Source organism: Notolepis coatsorum (assembly GCF_963971535.1).
Source record: "Notolepis coatsorum genome assembly, chromosome: 12".
NCBI lineage: Eukaryota > Metazoa > Chordata > Actinopteri > Aulopiformes > Paralepididae > Notolepis > Notolepis coatsorum.
Window position 1 is genome coordinate 56,164,042 of NC_140176.1, and position 15,270 is coordinate 56,179,311.

A 15,270-nucleotide genomic window follows, 5' to 3' on the forward strand; every position below is an offset into this window, starting at 1 on the left:
TCAATCCCAAAGAGCTTCCCGTAGTTTTGGCCGATACTAACTGAGAATAGGGGTATTGCTCTGTACTCTATGGTTTTATAAGTTTTATTGGGAATATTCCTCCGCCCTTAATGTCACGGATACGTAGGAACGTTGTAGGTTATGTATTACAAACTAAAGCTCGTCTCCCAACAAGTGTTATAAAGACGAACGATTGTAAAACAAGTGAGCTGAGATAGTTCAGCACACCCCTCCAGCTGATACAATGGTACAGTCCGAGAGGCAGCGTAATGGAAGCCCTGTGAGTGAGAGAGAGATCAAGCCTGTGTGACAGCGGAGAAACTTGACTTTTATAACAAGCAGACATTGTTCAGAGGTATGTACCGTTTAAAACGTCAAGTGTGACCTCATTGATTCGCCTTTGTTGACAATAACATCGCGTTTTACCACACTGTCAGTGTAACTGTAAGAAAACTGCAGCGAATAAGCTTATTTGGCTAACGGCAGCTACGCTAGCTCCCCGGCTAACTAGCCGCTGCCTCTGCACTGAGTGTAGCAGGAAGAGCTAGCATGCTAGCTAGCATCATAGCTCGCCTTCCTATTTTAGGACTGGCATTTCGCTAGCTAGTACCCTATTCTTAACTGAAGGGTATAGCTTTCTAAAGTAGGCCGTGCACCCCCGTAACTGTTCAATTATATTAACTGTCCGGGGTGTGAAGTAATAACGAACTAGCAAAGCGTGGAACGTGAGGTTGCTGTGAATGTTCCCTCTTCTAGACTGTAATGTTGGATCAACTGGTTTGAATGACGAGAAGCCAGACCAGGGCCTAGTTCTCCTACTTGTAGATAAACCCTCCTTCTTGTGTGTGTGTGACAGATCAACCCAAGTCACAGTGAAGCATTGATTGGTGTGACATTATTCAGCAGTCTTTAATAAAGTCATAATGTATTTTCACCATCAGTTATGGTTATACCTGAAAGATTGTTTACGTTGCTGATGAACGGTTTATTGACAGACAGACAGCACATGAACTTCACCACTCTCGTCTTTCGTCAGTCAACTTGCACATCTGAGAGACTTAGTAGTAGATTGATTATTATTATTATTATTATATAGGCCTACCCCGTTTGCGCTCATTGTTGTGGCTACAGCAGCTGATAAAATTTTAATTTTGTTATTGTTGCTCTCATTTGTAAGCTTTAGCTATAATGGCAAATGTTGAGGCACCATTGTGTTAATCAGTATATACACCACCACGTTGTGCTTTATTTGAATTAGGCGATCTGAAAAACACTGAACGTGATTGTAGTAGTAGACTTGGGCTATAAAATCATGTTTTATAGACTTATTTCACTGCAGTGTTCTATTACCAGGAAGTAACCGGTCTATTTTGTATTTTTCTGTTGAGTCACTGAACGTAATTACTTTTGTTTTAAAATATATATGAAACAAAAATAACAAAACAGAGAGCAAATTGTTCAAATTATTCTTGAGGAAATTGGAGATTAAAATGATAAGAGTTGGCCTAATTGAAAATTGATAACATATGCAAAGATTTAGCTATTTCATGGGTATTGGTAGTTTGCCAAATTTGATTGACTCTTGGGGGAAAAAATAGTAGTTTTTACCTTCAGTTGTTGTTTGACCACTTTTAGAGGGGTCATACCAAGTACTAAAATTAGTGTTTTTTTTAAGTTTTTTCAATGATTTTAAATTTTATAAATGTTTTACTACTTCTGTATTCTGTTGTGAAAACATCATTTAGAGAGACAGTTAAGTCCAACCTTCACCGTTTTGGGGACAGAGCTATTCTCCAGGGCAGCTCCCAGGCTCTGGAACTCACTCCCCCAAGACATTAGAATCTCACAGTTTTCCAACCACGCCTCAAGACCAATCTATTCACCACTGCCTTGTGCCTTCTCTTAGCCCCCCTTTCCATCCTTGTGTGTTTGTGTTTATCCTTGTCTGTTGTTTGTCTCAAAACCGCCGCCCCTTTTAGACTTTGAGTTCTGGAAAGGCGCTATATCAATTTCATGTATTATTACTAAGTTTTAATCTAATCAAATCCCAACCTCCCTTTGTATTGTAGCATGATTTTATTATCATCAGATACCATTGTGCTACCGTAGTACTCTTGGTATCTGTGATTGATACCGACTATCTATGAGTAGTTCAGCCTGGTATCAGTACCTCTCTAAACACATTGGTTTTTATATACAACTCTTTTCAAATTTGGCTACGGTATACCTCTTATAAGATCGCCTATATTGGGATATTTAGAATTATTGACCATACTCACACGGAGGAGATAGCTTTTGGAGTTGATTGATTGATTGAATTTATTTGACAATCAAAATTACATACAATACCGGTACACACATGTACAGCCATCACATATAATCAAAAAATCGTCTAGGATTAAAACACAATAAAACCTTACGGTTTATTTCCATTGTGGTCCTCACAATGGACAATGGACAAGATGACTAGTCTCTCCACCATGCACAAATAAGACATATAAATACAATAAAAAATAAATGCAATAACACAAACAAACAAAGTCTACAGCACACCCCCATATATCACCATCTTACGTGACTAAGCCATTTTTTCATCTCTTTTAAAAAAAATACTTCTGAGACAATCATTTTTATGGACACTGGCAGTTTGTTCCACTCATAGGCTGCAGAGTACCGAAAGGTATTTTTCCCCATTGAGCTACTGAGAATGCACAGTTTGATATCGGTTGCTGCAGGAATGTTCAGCTGTTAGCAGTAATATACATGATGCTTAATCCATTTATTTAGTGGGTACCCAGGTGTCCTACCATCCAGTGTCAGTCACTCGTTTCTTCTGTTCTCTTCAAGCAGGCTGAAAGAGAGGCCCGTACAACAATGTCCTTGAAGCCGCGGGTGGTGGATTTTGATGAGACATGGAACAAGCTACTGACGACAATCAAGGCTGTTGTGATGCTCGACTACGTGGAGAGAGCCACATGGAATGACCGGTTCTCGTATCCTATATAAAACCAGCTACGTACATAAACCATACGGAAGGTTTGAAGCTATATCTCAATGAGCTGGAACACCTGGGCAATACATGGCTGCACATAAGACTTATTGTCATTGATGTGTGTGTCACTATAGGGCCAAATTACAGAAGAGAAGTATTTTTATTTGATTTATTTTATTAGAGTTGGCTATAGAATAGAACAAGGGTAGACGGCTTGGGTAATTCAATTGGTTAGTTCAAGTGTGATTTCAAAATGAAATGCAGGCATATAACTTAATTAATGTATACTGAACAAAGTAATTATTACACAGACTGGGGTAGTGAGTGACTGGGGTAGTGGTAGAGTAAATGTTGTCTGATACAGAAAAACAACTTTAAAACTGAAAAAGATCATTTCCAATACCTTGATCGAATGAATGAATGAAAACATGCAGATGCCTGTTGCCTGTTGTCTCTCTTTAACTTGAAACCCAGGGACATCTATGCCTTGTGTGTTGCTTACCCAGAGCCCCTGGGTGAAAGATTGTATACAGAGACCAAGGTGTTTCTGGAGAACCATGTACGGCAGTTGTACAAGGTAATCAAACGTTGATTTTTATTCATGAATCTTTATGAAGACCCCTTCACACCACCAGGAACAATGACTATAAAGATAACCTTAACGATTCAAGTAATTATTTTTGTTGTAGTTACCTAGATGTGAAGGAGCTATGTAGATGTTGTTGTTACCACATTGTTATTCATTGTAACAGTTGTTTCATCTGTGTTTGTGTGTCTCAGAAAGTGACTCTTTTCATACTTAATTACACAGATGTGAAGGGGCTGTAAAACGGACTATAGACATTCTGTTGTCACCTTGTGTGTTTTTAGAAAGTGTTGGAGTCTGAGGAGAAGGTTTTAGTGATGTACCATAGATACTGGGAGGAGTACAGCAAGGGAGCCGACTACATGGACTGCTTGTACAGGTAACCACCCACACTCTGTTTATTTAAGGGCTGTAACTATTATTTTCAAATTGATTAATTTGATTGATTCATTGAACCTTTGCACTGAATAACCATATAAATCAATTTTTAAATGTTTTGGATAGCCCATGTATTTGCAGTTTTAAAATCAATCCAAATCACTTGGGAGTGTGAATGTGATATATCACCAGAAAGTACTCAGCCTCTACTGTCTTGAACTATGAATGAACACAATATTCTTAACTTACCATCTTTAAATAATACAGTTAGAAAACATTGTTCCTCTGAAAACGGATTTACTGTATATGGTTCTTTGTCAGAGGGACTCAATTTACTAATCTAAAATACTTGGTTCTCTACTAATCTTTCTCTACTAGACCAATCTTTAAATAGAGTTGATGCTCAGTGCCATTAGGCAAAGATGCAGAGTTAAGACACTGAGATTTAGACACTGTTTGTTGTGGCACAGTTTATAAAAACTACGTCTTAGTTGTGTCACGGTTGCTAAAGCGGAGTGACCTTTCCAATTGTTATTGTTGTGTTATGATATCACCTTGAAACACATCACATTGAAGTTGCTCACAGCCACTTGGTGTGTTCCTATTAATTTGTAATCAATACTCTCCTGGAGAAGTGTCGGATCTATTTTTACATCTCTGTGTGTGTGTGAGGAAGAATAATTCATGCTTTCCTGCAACACTGGTGAATGACTGGTAATGGCATAGTAGAGCTGAATCACTGTGTTGTAGGAAAGCATGAATTAAATCGCTATCCTTCCCTGACCTCTACTCGCTTCAGACAAGATACTGTATATAAAGGCAGATTGCCACAGACTAAACCTACCACCATCCACTGGAGGTCAGACTGCAGTTGTTATTGGCCAGTGAATCGGATCTAGAAGAGAGTGGTTTTATAAAAATGTAGGATGACAACGGTCACAGTCTGTCCTCCCTGTTTCCTGAGTGGGGCGGGGCTCTTACACCGGCTCTACAGTATATACAGTCATCACTTGTTGGCCAACCTGCAATGTCGGAACTCGTCATTATTTTCCACCTAAAAAGGTGTGTATAAAATGATCCCTTACCTTGAAATTGGCAACGTGCTACTTTTCTATGAATTAAGTTCCAGAGCGTGTACAGAACAAACTGTGACTACCAGCGCTTCCAACACACCACTCACTTTCGCTGCTATAACCTCGGAAGCTCCGGCGTGATTTTTTTGCAACAATTGAAAACAAATATGCAGCTACCTCGACCACGAGAACCCTAACAATTCTGCTCCTCAGAAAGTCTGCATGCAAAAAATATTAAATAAAAGAAAGCACACAGATGTGACAGTAAAGACGCTCATGGGAAATGTAGTCTAAGCACCAGGCACCATAGTTGACCTATCTCAAGCCCCGTTCATCCAATCACAACGGTAATAATCAATAATGGTGTGTGTGATGATCTCATTCAAGGAGTACTACAAGCGCACACACACAGTTTGTTGTTTTTGTTCTATTAGTGATTTACACACTTTCTCAATAAAAAAACATTGTATGACTAATTTAAACAAATTTGCACTGCCAATTTGAAGCATAACATATTGATGTCTTGTATACAGTTGTTATGTCGCTGCAATTTACCATTATGGGCAAATAAAGAGAAAATGTTTGTCTGAAAACATTTCTTTGTTAAGGAATGTTAAGGTTTGGATTTTGTGTGCCCTGTATGCAAGATTCATGTCCTTTGCCACTTGCCAGTCACATACCTAAAAGTAATTTAAGTGATGAACTGCACTACGTGTGGTTGTTTTTAGAGATTTTAGATACGTTTTATACTCGTGCTACAAAATTTTGGCCTGTGCAGTGTTATGTGCAAAAAAAGTTAACGTACAGCCCTGCCTCGGACCGACAGTTGTGATTGGAGGATCAAGAATAGAGGGCGGGGCTTGAGATGGGTCAATTACACACAGTGATGCGTTGCTCATGGGACGGGGTTGCACGCCGTGCAACCAAAGTTGTGAGCAGAAGCGCGTGCATGCACGGATGTGCACGCGCGTGCACACAGGAATGCGCTGCACTCGACTGTTGGGCCAACTCGCACCCACCTGGCTACTTTGCATATCAATAGCGCCGGTTGTCAGGTGTTACATTCCATTCGTAGAGGCAATTAGGCACTGTCTTTAGTCTGTCCTTATGCGAGGGAACATTTATGTGCATGCGCGGGAGCGCGCGCACGCGCCCGGGAGCGTGCGTGCAACCAGTGTTGATATGAGCAACGCAACACTGATTACACATGATCCCTTTAACCCCGGCCTACATCTCGTATCGGCGTGGACGGAAATGAGAACTCGCTATGGTCGCCTAATGTGGGTGGGGGCTATATACCTGTGTCCTAGGATCATAAGAAGAGGATGGGTCACTCTCATGGACGTCATCCAGCACTGGGAGACAACGCTACTTCTTACGAAGCCGTTCGTCGCCCAGTGACACGGACCAATCCTCTTCTTATTAATCTAGCCCGCACCTTGGGAAACGCCAGCGAGTTGAATCGTCTCCTTTTTTAATGAAAAGACTCTTATCACCTTAACTCTCTATCCCAGCCCTTGTTTTTCACGGTCACCATGCAGGCACTCTATACCACTTATTCATGTTCACAGCCATTTAGCACTTAGTTAGTCTGCGTTTTCACCCTCGTTCAAAGTCTCCCGAGTGTGTGAGAGAAACGAGGGCCAAGTGTCGCCGCCATCCCACTGATAGAAGCAGACAGCAGCACAGCTGTGAAAACTGTTCCGTCACTTGAGCCAGAACAAGTCAGCTGGATGAAAGCTGTCAAAGTGACACTGGCTGTTCCTGGTTCAATTGACCTTGGGGAGGACACATGATAACACACCCACTCGCACACAAGAGCAGCCTGGCAGCGAATGACTGCAGCGACTTAAGGCTATGATAAAACGAGTAGGAGGCAGGTATAGCCTAGAGCAGTGGTTCCCAAAGTCGTGGTCGCGACCCAAAGGTGGGCCGCGAGCAGCCACGGGTGGGCCGCGAGATGATTTTATAAAAAAATAAAAAATCATTTTTTTTATTATTATTATTATTTTTGTCATGCCACTGAACTTAGAAGCAGGCCAGGACAGTGTTTCTAGTTGTATTCTAAAATTCTATTCTATTGTATTCTAAAATGTGACTATATGGTTTTATATTAACTTGATAAATAAACAAAAACTAAAAATCTACTTATTTCAACGAACATTTCAAACTAAATAACAGATTATGCACATAAAACGCTGAAAACAACCGAAGCAACAATAGTATTTTAATGAGGCTATTATTATTATCATTATTATTTTGCAACAAGTTAGCCCTTTCATAAATAGCACATATAAATGAATAACTAACTTGAACTAACTTAATAGGATTGAAGTGATATTTGGCTTAAAAAATCGGTCACCTGGCAAAAAAAAAAAAAAAAAAGCCTGACGATGTGCATTGGGCCGCGGCTCTCTGACGCCTTATTTTCTGGGTCCTGGCCTGAAAAGTTTGGGAACCCCTGGCCTAGAGCAGGGGTCACCAATAGGGTTGGGCATCGTTTGGATTTGAACGTTTCCGGTTCCGATTCTCCATTTTGATTCCTGTTCTAAACAATTCTCGATTCCGATTCTTTGAGGTGCAGGTCAAAACAGGTCACAGCTTATTTCGCAGGAGATTTTTCATTTTTTCTTTTTTTTTTTAAATCTTTTATTTTCTTCATACTATTCACATTGTCAGTTGACTTGATACAGTTGAATTCGGTTGCTGTACTGTAACTAGGGTATTAATTAACAAAGTAAAAAATAAATAAAATAATAAATCTTTTTTTTAGGAATCGAAATTAATAATCGGAATTCAAACATGTTACTTCCGGTTCCAGAACCGGAAGTTAGGAACCGGTTCCTATTAGAACCGGTTCTCGGTGCCCAACCCTAGTCACCAACCTGTCGATCGTGATCGACTGGTCAATCTTTGGGACATTTCAAGTAGATCTAACGACCTCTTAACACACTGAGTGCCAAAAACGTAATATCTCGTGTTTCGCCATCAACGCTTGAGTGCCAAAAACATAATATCTCGTTTTTAGATCCTTTGATCTTTTCCCTTACATCATCCCCGTTCTAAACACTCAGCCGGAGCTCCCTGGAACATCTGCCTACGTTGGAATCGCCTACCTTATGAATATGCATGAGCCAGCTATTAGTGTGTGAATGAATGAATGAATGAAAACTTTATTTAACAGATTGCAGAATGGGTACAATACAGTACGGCTCAATACATACAATTGTTAAGGGGATGCAGACCTGAGAAAGACGTTTGTCTTGTTTCCATCAGGGTCCCCCATTTTCAATTCATATAGACATATATGACATACATGACATACAGATAGTCAGTACTGCTACATCTATACATTTATGACATACCAGATTTGCAAATACAGTACTGTTTGTGATACAGAAGGAGTCAAGAAAAGGGAGTATATACATTTGACGTAGAAACTGTACATTGGAGGAGGTTGGGTGGGGGGGGTTGGGTACATTGTGATATTGACAACCATACTGGGTAATTTACATTGGAGGTGGTTGGGGGGGGCGGGGGGCACACTGTATAAACAAGTAACACTGTACATTGAGGGGGGGGGGGGAGGAGACACTGTACAAACAAACACAATTGTACATTGAACTATTGACAAAACCATACTAGGTAAATGACTGTACATTGGAGGGGGTTGGGTTAGGATATTTACAGGGGCCAGTGTTGAATTGCAGTCTCCCGTAGGTGTCCCTTGAGAGAGGTTTTGAAAGTGGGTAGTGATCCACATTCCTTTACAGCTTTGGGTAGGGCGTTCCACATTGATGTGGCATAATTGCGAAACGTGTTTAGTCCCTTATTTGAGCCGAATCTGGGTTTAACATGATTTGTGGAGCTCCCTCTGGTGTTGTGATCGTGGTATTCACTGACCTTTGGGAAGTATTTTGACATGTACATGGGTACCTTGGTCGTGTAGTGTATCTTGTAGACCAGGCCCATTGCAAGTTGTTGTACTCTGTCGTCTACTCTAAGCCATCCTAGGTTGTCAAAGTGGGCAGGGGTGAGGTGGGTTCTAGGAGTAAGGTCAAGCAGTAGTCTGACCAGTTTGTTTTGAGATGTTTGTAATTTTGTTTTTAGCGCCTTTGAGGTGCTTTGGTACCATGAGGTGCAAGCATAGTCGTAGTACCCCTGAATGAGTTAGTGCCAGCCCCCACAGCCCCAAACAACTAGGGACTTGTTGCGAGCAGCAGTGAGCAGGACACGTTCGACAATCGCGATTGCCTAGAGCGAACTATTGGATATTATGAAAAAGACTAAATGGATTATATAGATGATGATTATGGACGATAAGGTGCGTTTCCACCAGACTATGGACTATGTTGGACTCAGCACTACTGGTAAAACTTTAAAAAAAGCGAATCAAACCGACCGATGAGGAAACCTATTCGGCTCCATGGTATAGTCTGGCCAGAGCAGATGAAGAAGATGGATGAGGGCTACCTAACGTTATATGTATTGATCCTGTTCTGATTCAAGACACTTTTGGACTCGGAAGTGAGAAATGGAGTACCTCTAAAACAAAGGTAACTGCTATTTTACGTGTACTTTACCGAAACTCCATCATAAAACATGCGTTTGTATGATTACAGCGTCGTATAACCGACCCCCCCCCACCCCCCGGCTTTGTGAAGAAACAAGGTCATGTGTTTAGCTTTGACCTGGCAATAATATAGGTTTCAAGCGAGCAGCCGTGAGATTTGCGCATACGCTGCACAAAATACACTTTTATCTCACAATCTAGAAAACCAGCCTGGATTATTTTGAAACGGGGCAATGTTTATCTTGGGATTGTGAACGAACGAGGGTATGTAGAAACTAACTATTTTTTACATGTTGTACTATAAATAGTGTCTGTCAAATGAGCCATACTATTGTCTCCATAGCTATAATATAGAATATACAATAGCTCCGCAAAGGTCGTGAAATATTGTGAAAATGGTAAAAAGCTGGCATCAGGCAGTACAGATGGGGAAAGAGCGTGGCGCTCAATGAGTTAAGCATCGGACGGCCCGACTGCGCGCACAACAAAATTGCTAAATTTTGGGTGGGCTCCCACGGGTGCGCCTGTGCGGATCGGCGCAAAAATATTCACACAGGTCAATCTCGGTCGGTTCTACAACTTCCCAATGCCCTTCCATCAGCGACGTGGAAACATTTGGGTGATTTTGCACGAGCCCCCACGCGCACGCCCATGCGCCGATCGACACGAGATTTCTCCCGGGGCTAGATCTCGGTGGGGGGCACGACTTCCCAATGCACTTCCATCAGCGAAAACGTCGGGAAAAATCTTGACGATTTTGCACGAGCGCCCGTATTCTGATCCGCGCAATAATATTCACAGGGGTACATCTCGTCGTGGGACACAAGTTCCCAATGCATTGTCCCGTGGGATTATGCCCCCCACTGCGATATTAATTGAGGGGTGGATTTGCGGTGATGGAGAAATGAAAAATGTATTGTCTGTAATGGTCTTGTCTTATTGTCTTACTCTGTTGTTATCTTCTCGTCATTATTATTATTATTTTTACTGTCTTGTGATGTCTTGTTTCATGTCAAATTTAAAAAAAAAATCAAAAATTATTATAATTCTTTTTCTTTAACTTTTCATGAGTTTTGAGCTACAAGTTGTCCCAGTCTAAATGCAAATGCATGTATTTTATACTTGCAAAAGTTCTTAAGTTTGTATCGACATACAAATGTAAACCTTTAATAAGTATAGGATTAAAAATGAAATCCTACTAGGGCTGGGCAATTAATCGAAAAAAAATCACGATCTCGATTCATAGACCTATGCAATGTCATTTCTAACTTATGACGATTTTTTTCCCTTTGCTTTTTAAATGATTTTATTGAAAAAAATAATCATGAGAGAATCGTGATCTCAATTCTTAGAGAGAAACATCGTGATTCACATTTTAGCAAGAATCGCCCAGCCCTTGAGTTGGAAAAGGTTGGTGACCACTGGCCTGGAGGTAGAGAGGCCAACCAGTAACGGAGAGGTGGTTTGGTCGCTGGTTTGATCCCTGGCATAGAAGGGGTGTATTACAGTTGATGACTGAATGATGGCTGATGTTACATCTAAGGTGCCCACTGTCTCTGCCTAAATGCCCTTGAGCAAGGCACTGAACACCCAAACTGTCTACCGGTAACTAGAGGGAAATATAAGATTAATTTTCAGTTGCCTTTGTACACAATGCAATTGTTGCATCTTCATGTTTTGTCTACATCTTCATGGTACAACAGCGTCATTACCTATTATTTGCATGGTGCTACAAACGACAATCAACAATACTCTCATCCTTCTGCAGGTATCTCAACACTCAGTTCATCAAAAAGAACAAACTAACAGAGGCGGACCTGCAGTACGGCTACGGAGGGGTGGACATGAACGAGCCGCTCATGGAGATCGGAGAGGTAATGGCCTCTTCCTGTTGCACCTCAGCCCCACACACACACACCTCCCAGGTGTAGGAAACATGGCTTTTTATATATATTTTCTTCCTTTGCACTTTTGCATTTATAAAGGGGCTATGATGTAAATAGTGGTACCTGCACAGTGAATGTATAGATTTGACATCTGGTGAGAATTGGCACAAACACCCTGATTTTGTTTCGTAACTTAAATGTTTAGACTCCACAGGCCCTGTTCCCACGTACATGGATAACTTGAGTTAGACGGATAAGATAATTGACCGTTTGACATAAACTCAGTGATGTGGAATAATTTGATTAATTAATTATTCACAGAGGCGGACGATAGTCTTTGATTAAGGATAGACTTTACTGACAGAATGACATTTTACAGCATGGAGATGCCTAGCTTACAGCAAGGGAGCTATAGCCTAGTTCTCTATACAATGGCGAGCTAGCAAATAATTTGTTAACTTTGCCTATATTCCTACCTACTATGCTAATATGTCTATACAACTATGCACCCAAGAGTATATCACTCAAGTTTAACACGGACGAACAATGTCACTTACCCTTAGCTAACAGAGGTGTACCCTTCCCGCTGACAGGTTGTACAGAACTTGTAAGTCAGCTAAATGTAAATGTAAAATTTGTACATGATAGTAGATCAAATACATGGAGCATTGACGTACATAATATGAGAGAGATATGACGGAGTGATGTGGAGATATGAGTGTGCGATTGTGTGTGTACGAGTTGAAGGCTGTGTGTGTGCGTTCAGTGTTTCCCACAGGATTTTCAGAGACTATGGGGGGTGAAGCTCCGACCCTCTAGGGGGGTCCGGGGGCATGGCCCCCCGGAATCTTTAGTTTTTTGTACATTTTAAAGTTAAATGCATCAATCTGGTGCACTTTGAGAGCAAAATAAAGAGGCTAGATCTATGATGAACTTTGTGCTCAAAACACAAAATCGACTAGACTAGTGCTTCCCAATCCTCTCCTCGAAGCACCCCAGCCGTTCAATGTATTTGTTAAATTCCACCACCAGCACACCTGATTCAACTTAACTAGCCCTTTATTACCGTACTTTTCGGACTATAAGCCGCGGCTTTTCCCCCCAGTACTATTATCCCTGTACCCAAAAAATCCAAGCCTGCTTGCCTCAACGACTACCGCCCTGTAGCTCTCACCTCCATAGCCATGAAGTGCTTTGAGAAGCTAGTAAAGGGCTACATCTGCTCCTCCCTCCCCATCAACATGGACCCCCTGCAATTTGCATACCGCCCCAACAGGTCCACGGAGGACGCCATAGCCCATGTGCTGCACACAGCAGCATCACACCTGGACAAGAGGCAGGGGAACTATGTGAGAATGCTATTCATCGACTACAGCTCGGCATTCAATACCATAGTCCCCTCCATACTCATAGCCAAGCTCAGGGACCTGGGCTTGAACTATGACCTCTGCCAGTGGGTCTTGGACTTCCTGACTGGCAGACCCCAGGTGGTGAGAGCAGGCAACTGCACCTCCTCATCCATCACCCTCAACATAGGGGCCCCCCAGGGCTGTGTTCTGAGTCCCCTCCTCTACTCCCTGTACACACACGACTGTGTGGCTCAGCGGAGTAGCAATACAATCATCAAATTTGCTGACGACACAGTGGTGGTGGGCCTGATCTCTGCCAACGACGAGAGGGCCTACCTGGAAGAGGTCAAGGTCCTGGCGGGATGGTGCCAGGAAAACAGCCTCTCCCTGAACGTCAGCAAAACAAAGGAGATGATTGTGGACTTCAGGAGGTCGGGGGTCAAGGACTACAGCCCCCTCAGCATCGACGGGGCACCGGTTGAGAGAGTCAACAGCTTCAAGTACCTCAGAGCCTACATATCCGAGGACTTGACATGGACCACACACATTGACAGTGTTGTGAAGAAGGCACGACAACGCCTCTACTTCCTCAGGCGCCTAAGGAAGTTCCAAGTCAGTCAGAAGATCCTTAAGAACTTCTACTCATGTACAATAGAGAGCATCTTGACCGGCAACATCACCTCCTGGTTTGGGAATAGCACTGCACAAGACCGAAGCAGACTACAAAGAGTGACACGTTCAGCCGAACGCACAATTGGAGGGGGGCTCCCCACCCTCCAGAACATTTACAACAAGCGTTGCAAGGGCAAGGCTAAGAGAATCATTAAAGACTCCAGTCACCCGAACAACTGCCTCTTTGAACTGCTGCGGTCAGGCAAGCGATACCGGAGTCTCAAGGCGAGCACAGAAAGACTCAGAAGAAGCTTCTATCCCCAGGCCATCAGGCTGCTAAACGAACAATGAACACTACACAACAACAACCACCAAACGCACATAACACACACATCCACACGCACACACTCACTTTAAACAAACACACTGTAGCACCCACTCCACACACTTTATAGCACACACCCACTTTAAACAAACACACTGTAGCACCCACTCCCCACACTTTATATTTATTGATGAAGGATTGCACTACAACTCGTACACCTTACTGTAAATTGTACCTAAATTGTACCTCATCCCATTTCTGCTTTGCAGCACTATATAGTACTGTACATTAGTACACTGCATAGTATTGTATATTATATGGTAACTCAGAACATTGTACATATGTCTATACCGAACACTGTGACCTCATTTTCTTCATTTTCTTCTTCTAAATTACATGCTATACTATGTTATTTGATACTATCTTGTCTAGCACAGTCTCTGGAGCGTAACAGTAAGAAGCATTTTGTATGAAAGTATTCTATACTTCTGTATGACAACTATTAAAGAAACTTGAAACTTGAAACATTTTTCGACCCTGTGGCTTATATAACGGTGCGGCTTATATGTGGACAAAACCCGAAAATCAAAATATTGCTTTTTTTACTGCATTGAAATGTTATTTATCTGTTCCCTTATTTGCTAAACTTAATACAAATGACTTAATTCTTGTTATTTGTCCGACAGTATTGTGTCCCAATGGGAGTCATTCTCTGTAGAGGTGGGAACTTAAAGCTCAATATAAGAACGGCCATGCACCACCACCCACATAATCGAGAAAGAGCAATCAATCTGTCAATCCTTTCCGTGTCCGGGCCGGGTGAGGTTTCCCGTGTTGAGTCAAATTAAGCCGCAGGCTCCACTCCTTACATATGGTAATTAAACATTAAAACACATGCGGCTTATAGTCCAGTGCGGCTTATATATGTACACATCATTCAATTTAGCTGCTGCGGCTTATAGTCAGGTGCGGCTTATAGTGCGAAAAGTACGGTAGTTGAATCAAGAATCAAGTGGTGGTGGAATTTAACAAATACATGGAACTAGGGATGCCCCGATCACGTTTTTTTGCCACCGATACCGATCACTGATCGTCTATGAGCCATATCGGCCGATACACTGCCGATACCGATAGTTTTTGGTTTTATAAAAAAAAAAAAATCTTTTTTTAATATATAATTTCTTTTTATTTTTTATATAAAATATATATATATTATATAATTATTAGTGCTGTCAATCGATTAAAATATTTAACTCTATTAATCGCATGATTGTCCAGAGTTAACTCCAGATTAATCGCATTTTTCTTTTCTACCTTAAACGGATCTTTTTCAAGTTCCAAGTTTTACCGGTAATACTCTTATCAACATGCGAGTCAACAAATGCTTGCTTTATGCAGCCATTTAACACAAAAGGATGACCCTCATGCATAGCAAATTTGCATCAAATTCAAAACAGAGTGATGCACAAAATAACTTAAAAGAAAATAATAATTTA

General features: G+C 41.5%; 1 protein-coding gene across 3 annotated transcripts in view; it reads left to right on the forward strand.

Moving 5' to 3' along the window:
• The first annotated feature begins 254 nt into the window (after window positions 1-254).
• The window catches only part of cul2 (cullin 2), a 49,132-nt gene continuing 34,116 nt past the window's right edge, over window positions 255-15,270 (forward strand). For 2 of the 3 annotated variants that reach the window (XM_084326155.1, XM_084326157.1), the window contains exons 1-5: window positions 255-355; window positions 2,851-2,993; window positions 3,467-3,569; window positions 3,863-3,957; window positions 11,371-11,476. In XM_084326155.1, coding sequence (XP_084182281.1) covers window positions 2,875-2,993; window positions 3,467-3,569; window positions 3,863-3,957; window positions 11,371-11,476 — 423 coding nt within the window. In that variant the 5' untranslated portion in view covers window positions 255-355; window positions 2,851-2,874. Of the gene's footprint in view, window positions 356-2,847; window positions 2,994-3,466; window positions 3,570-3,862; window positions 3,958-11,370; window positions 11,477-15,270 lie in introns of all 3 variants that reach the window. The other variant, XM_084326156.1, reaches the window with a different exon arrangement.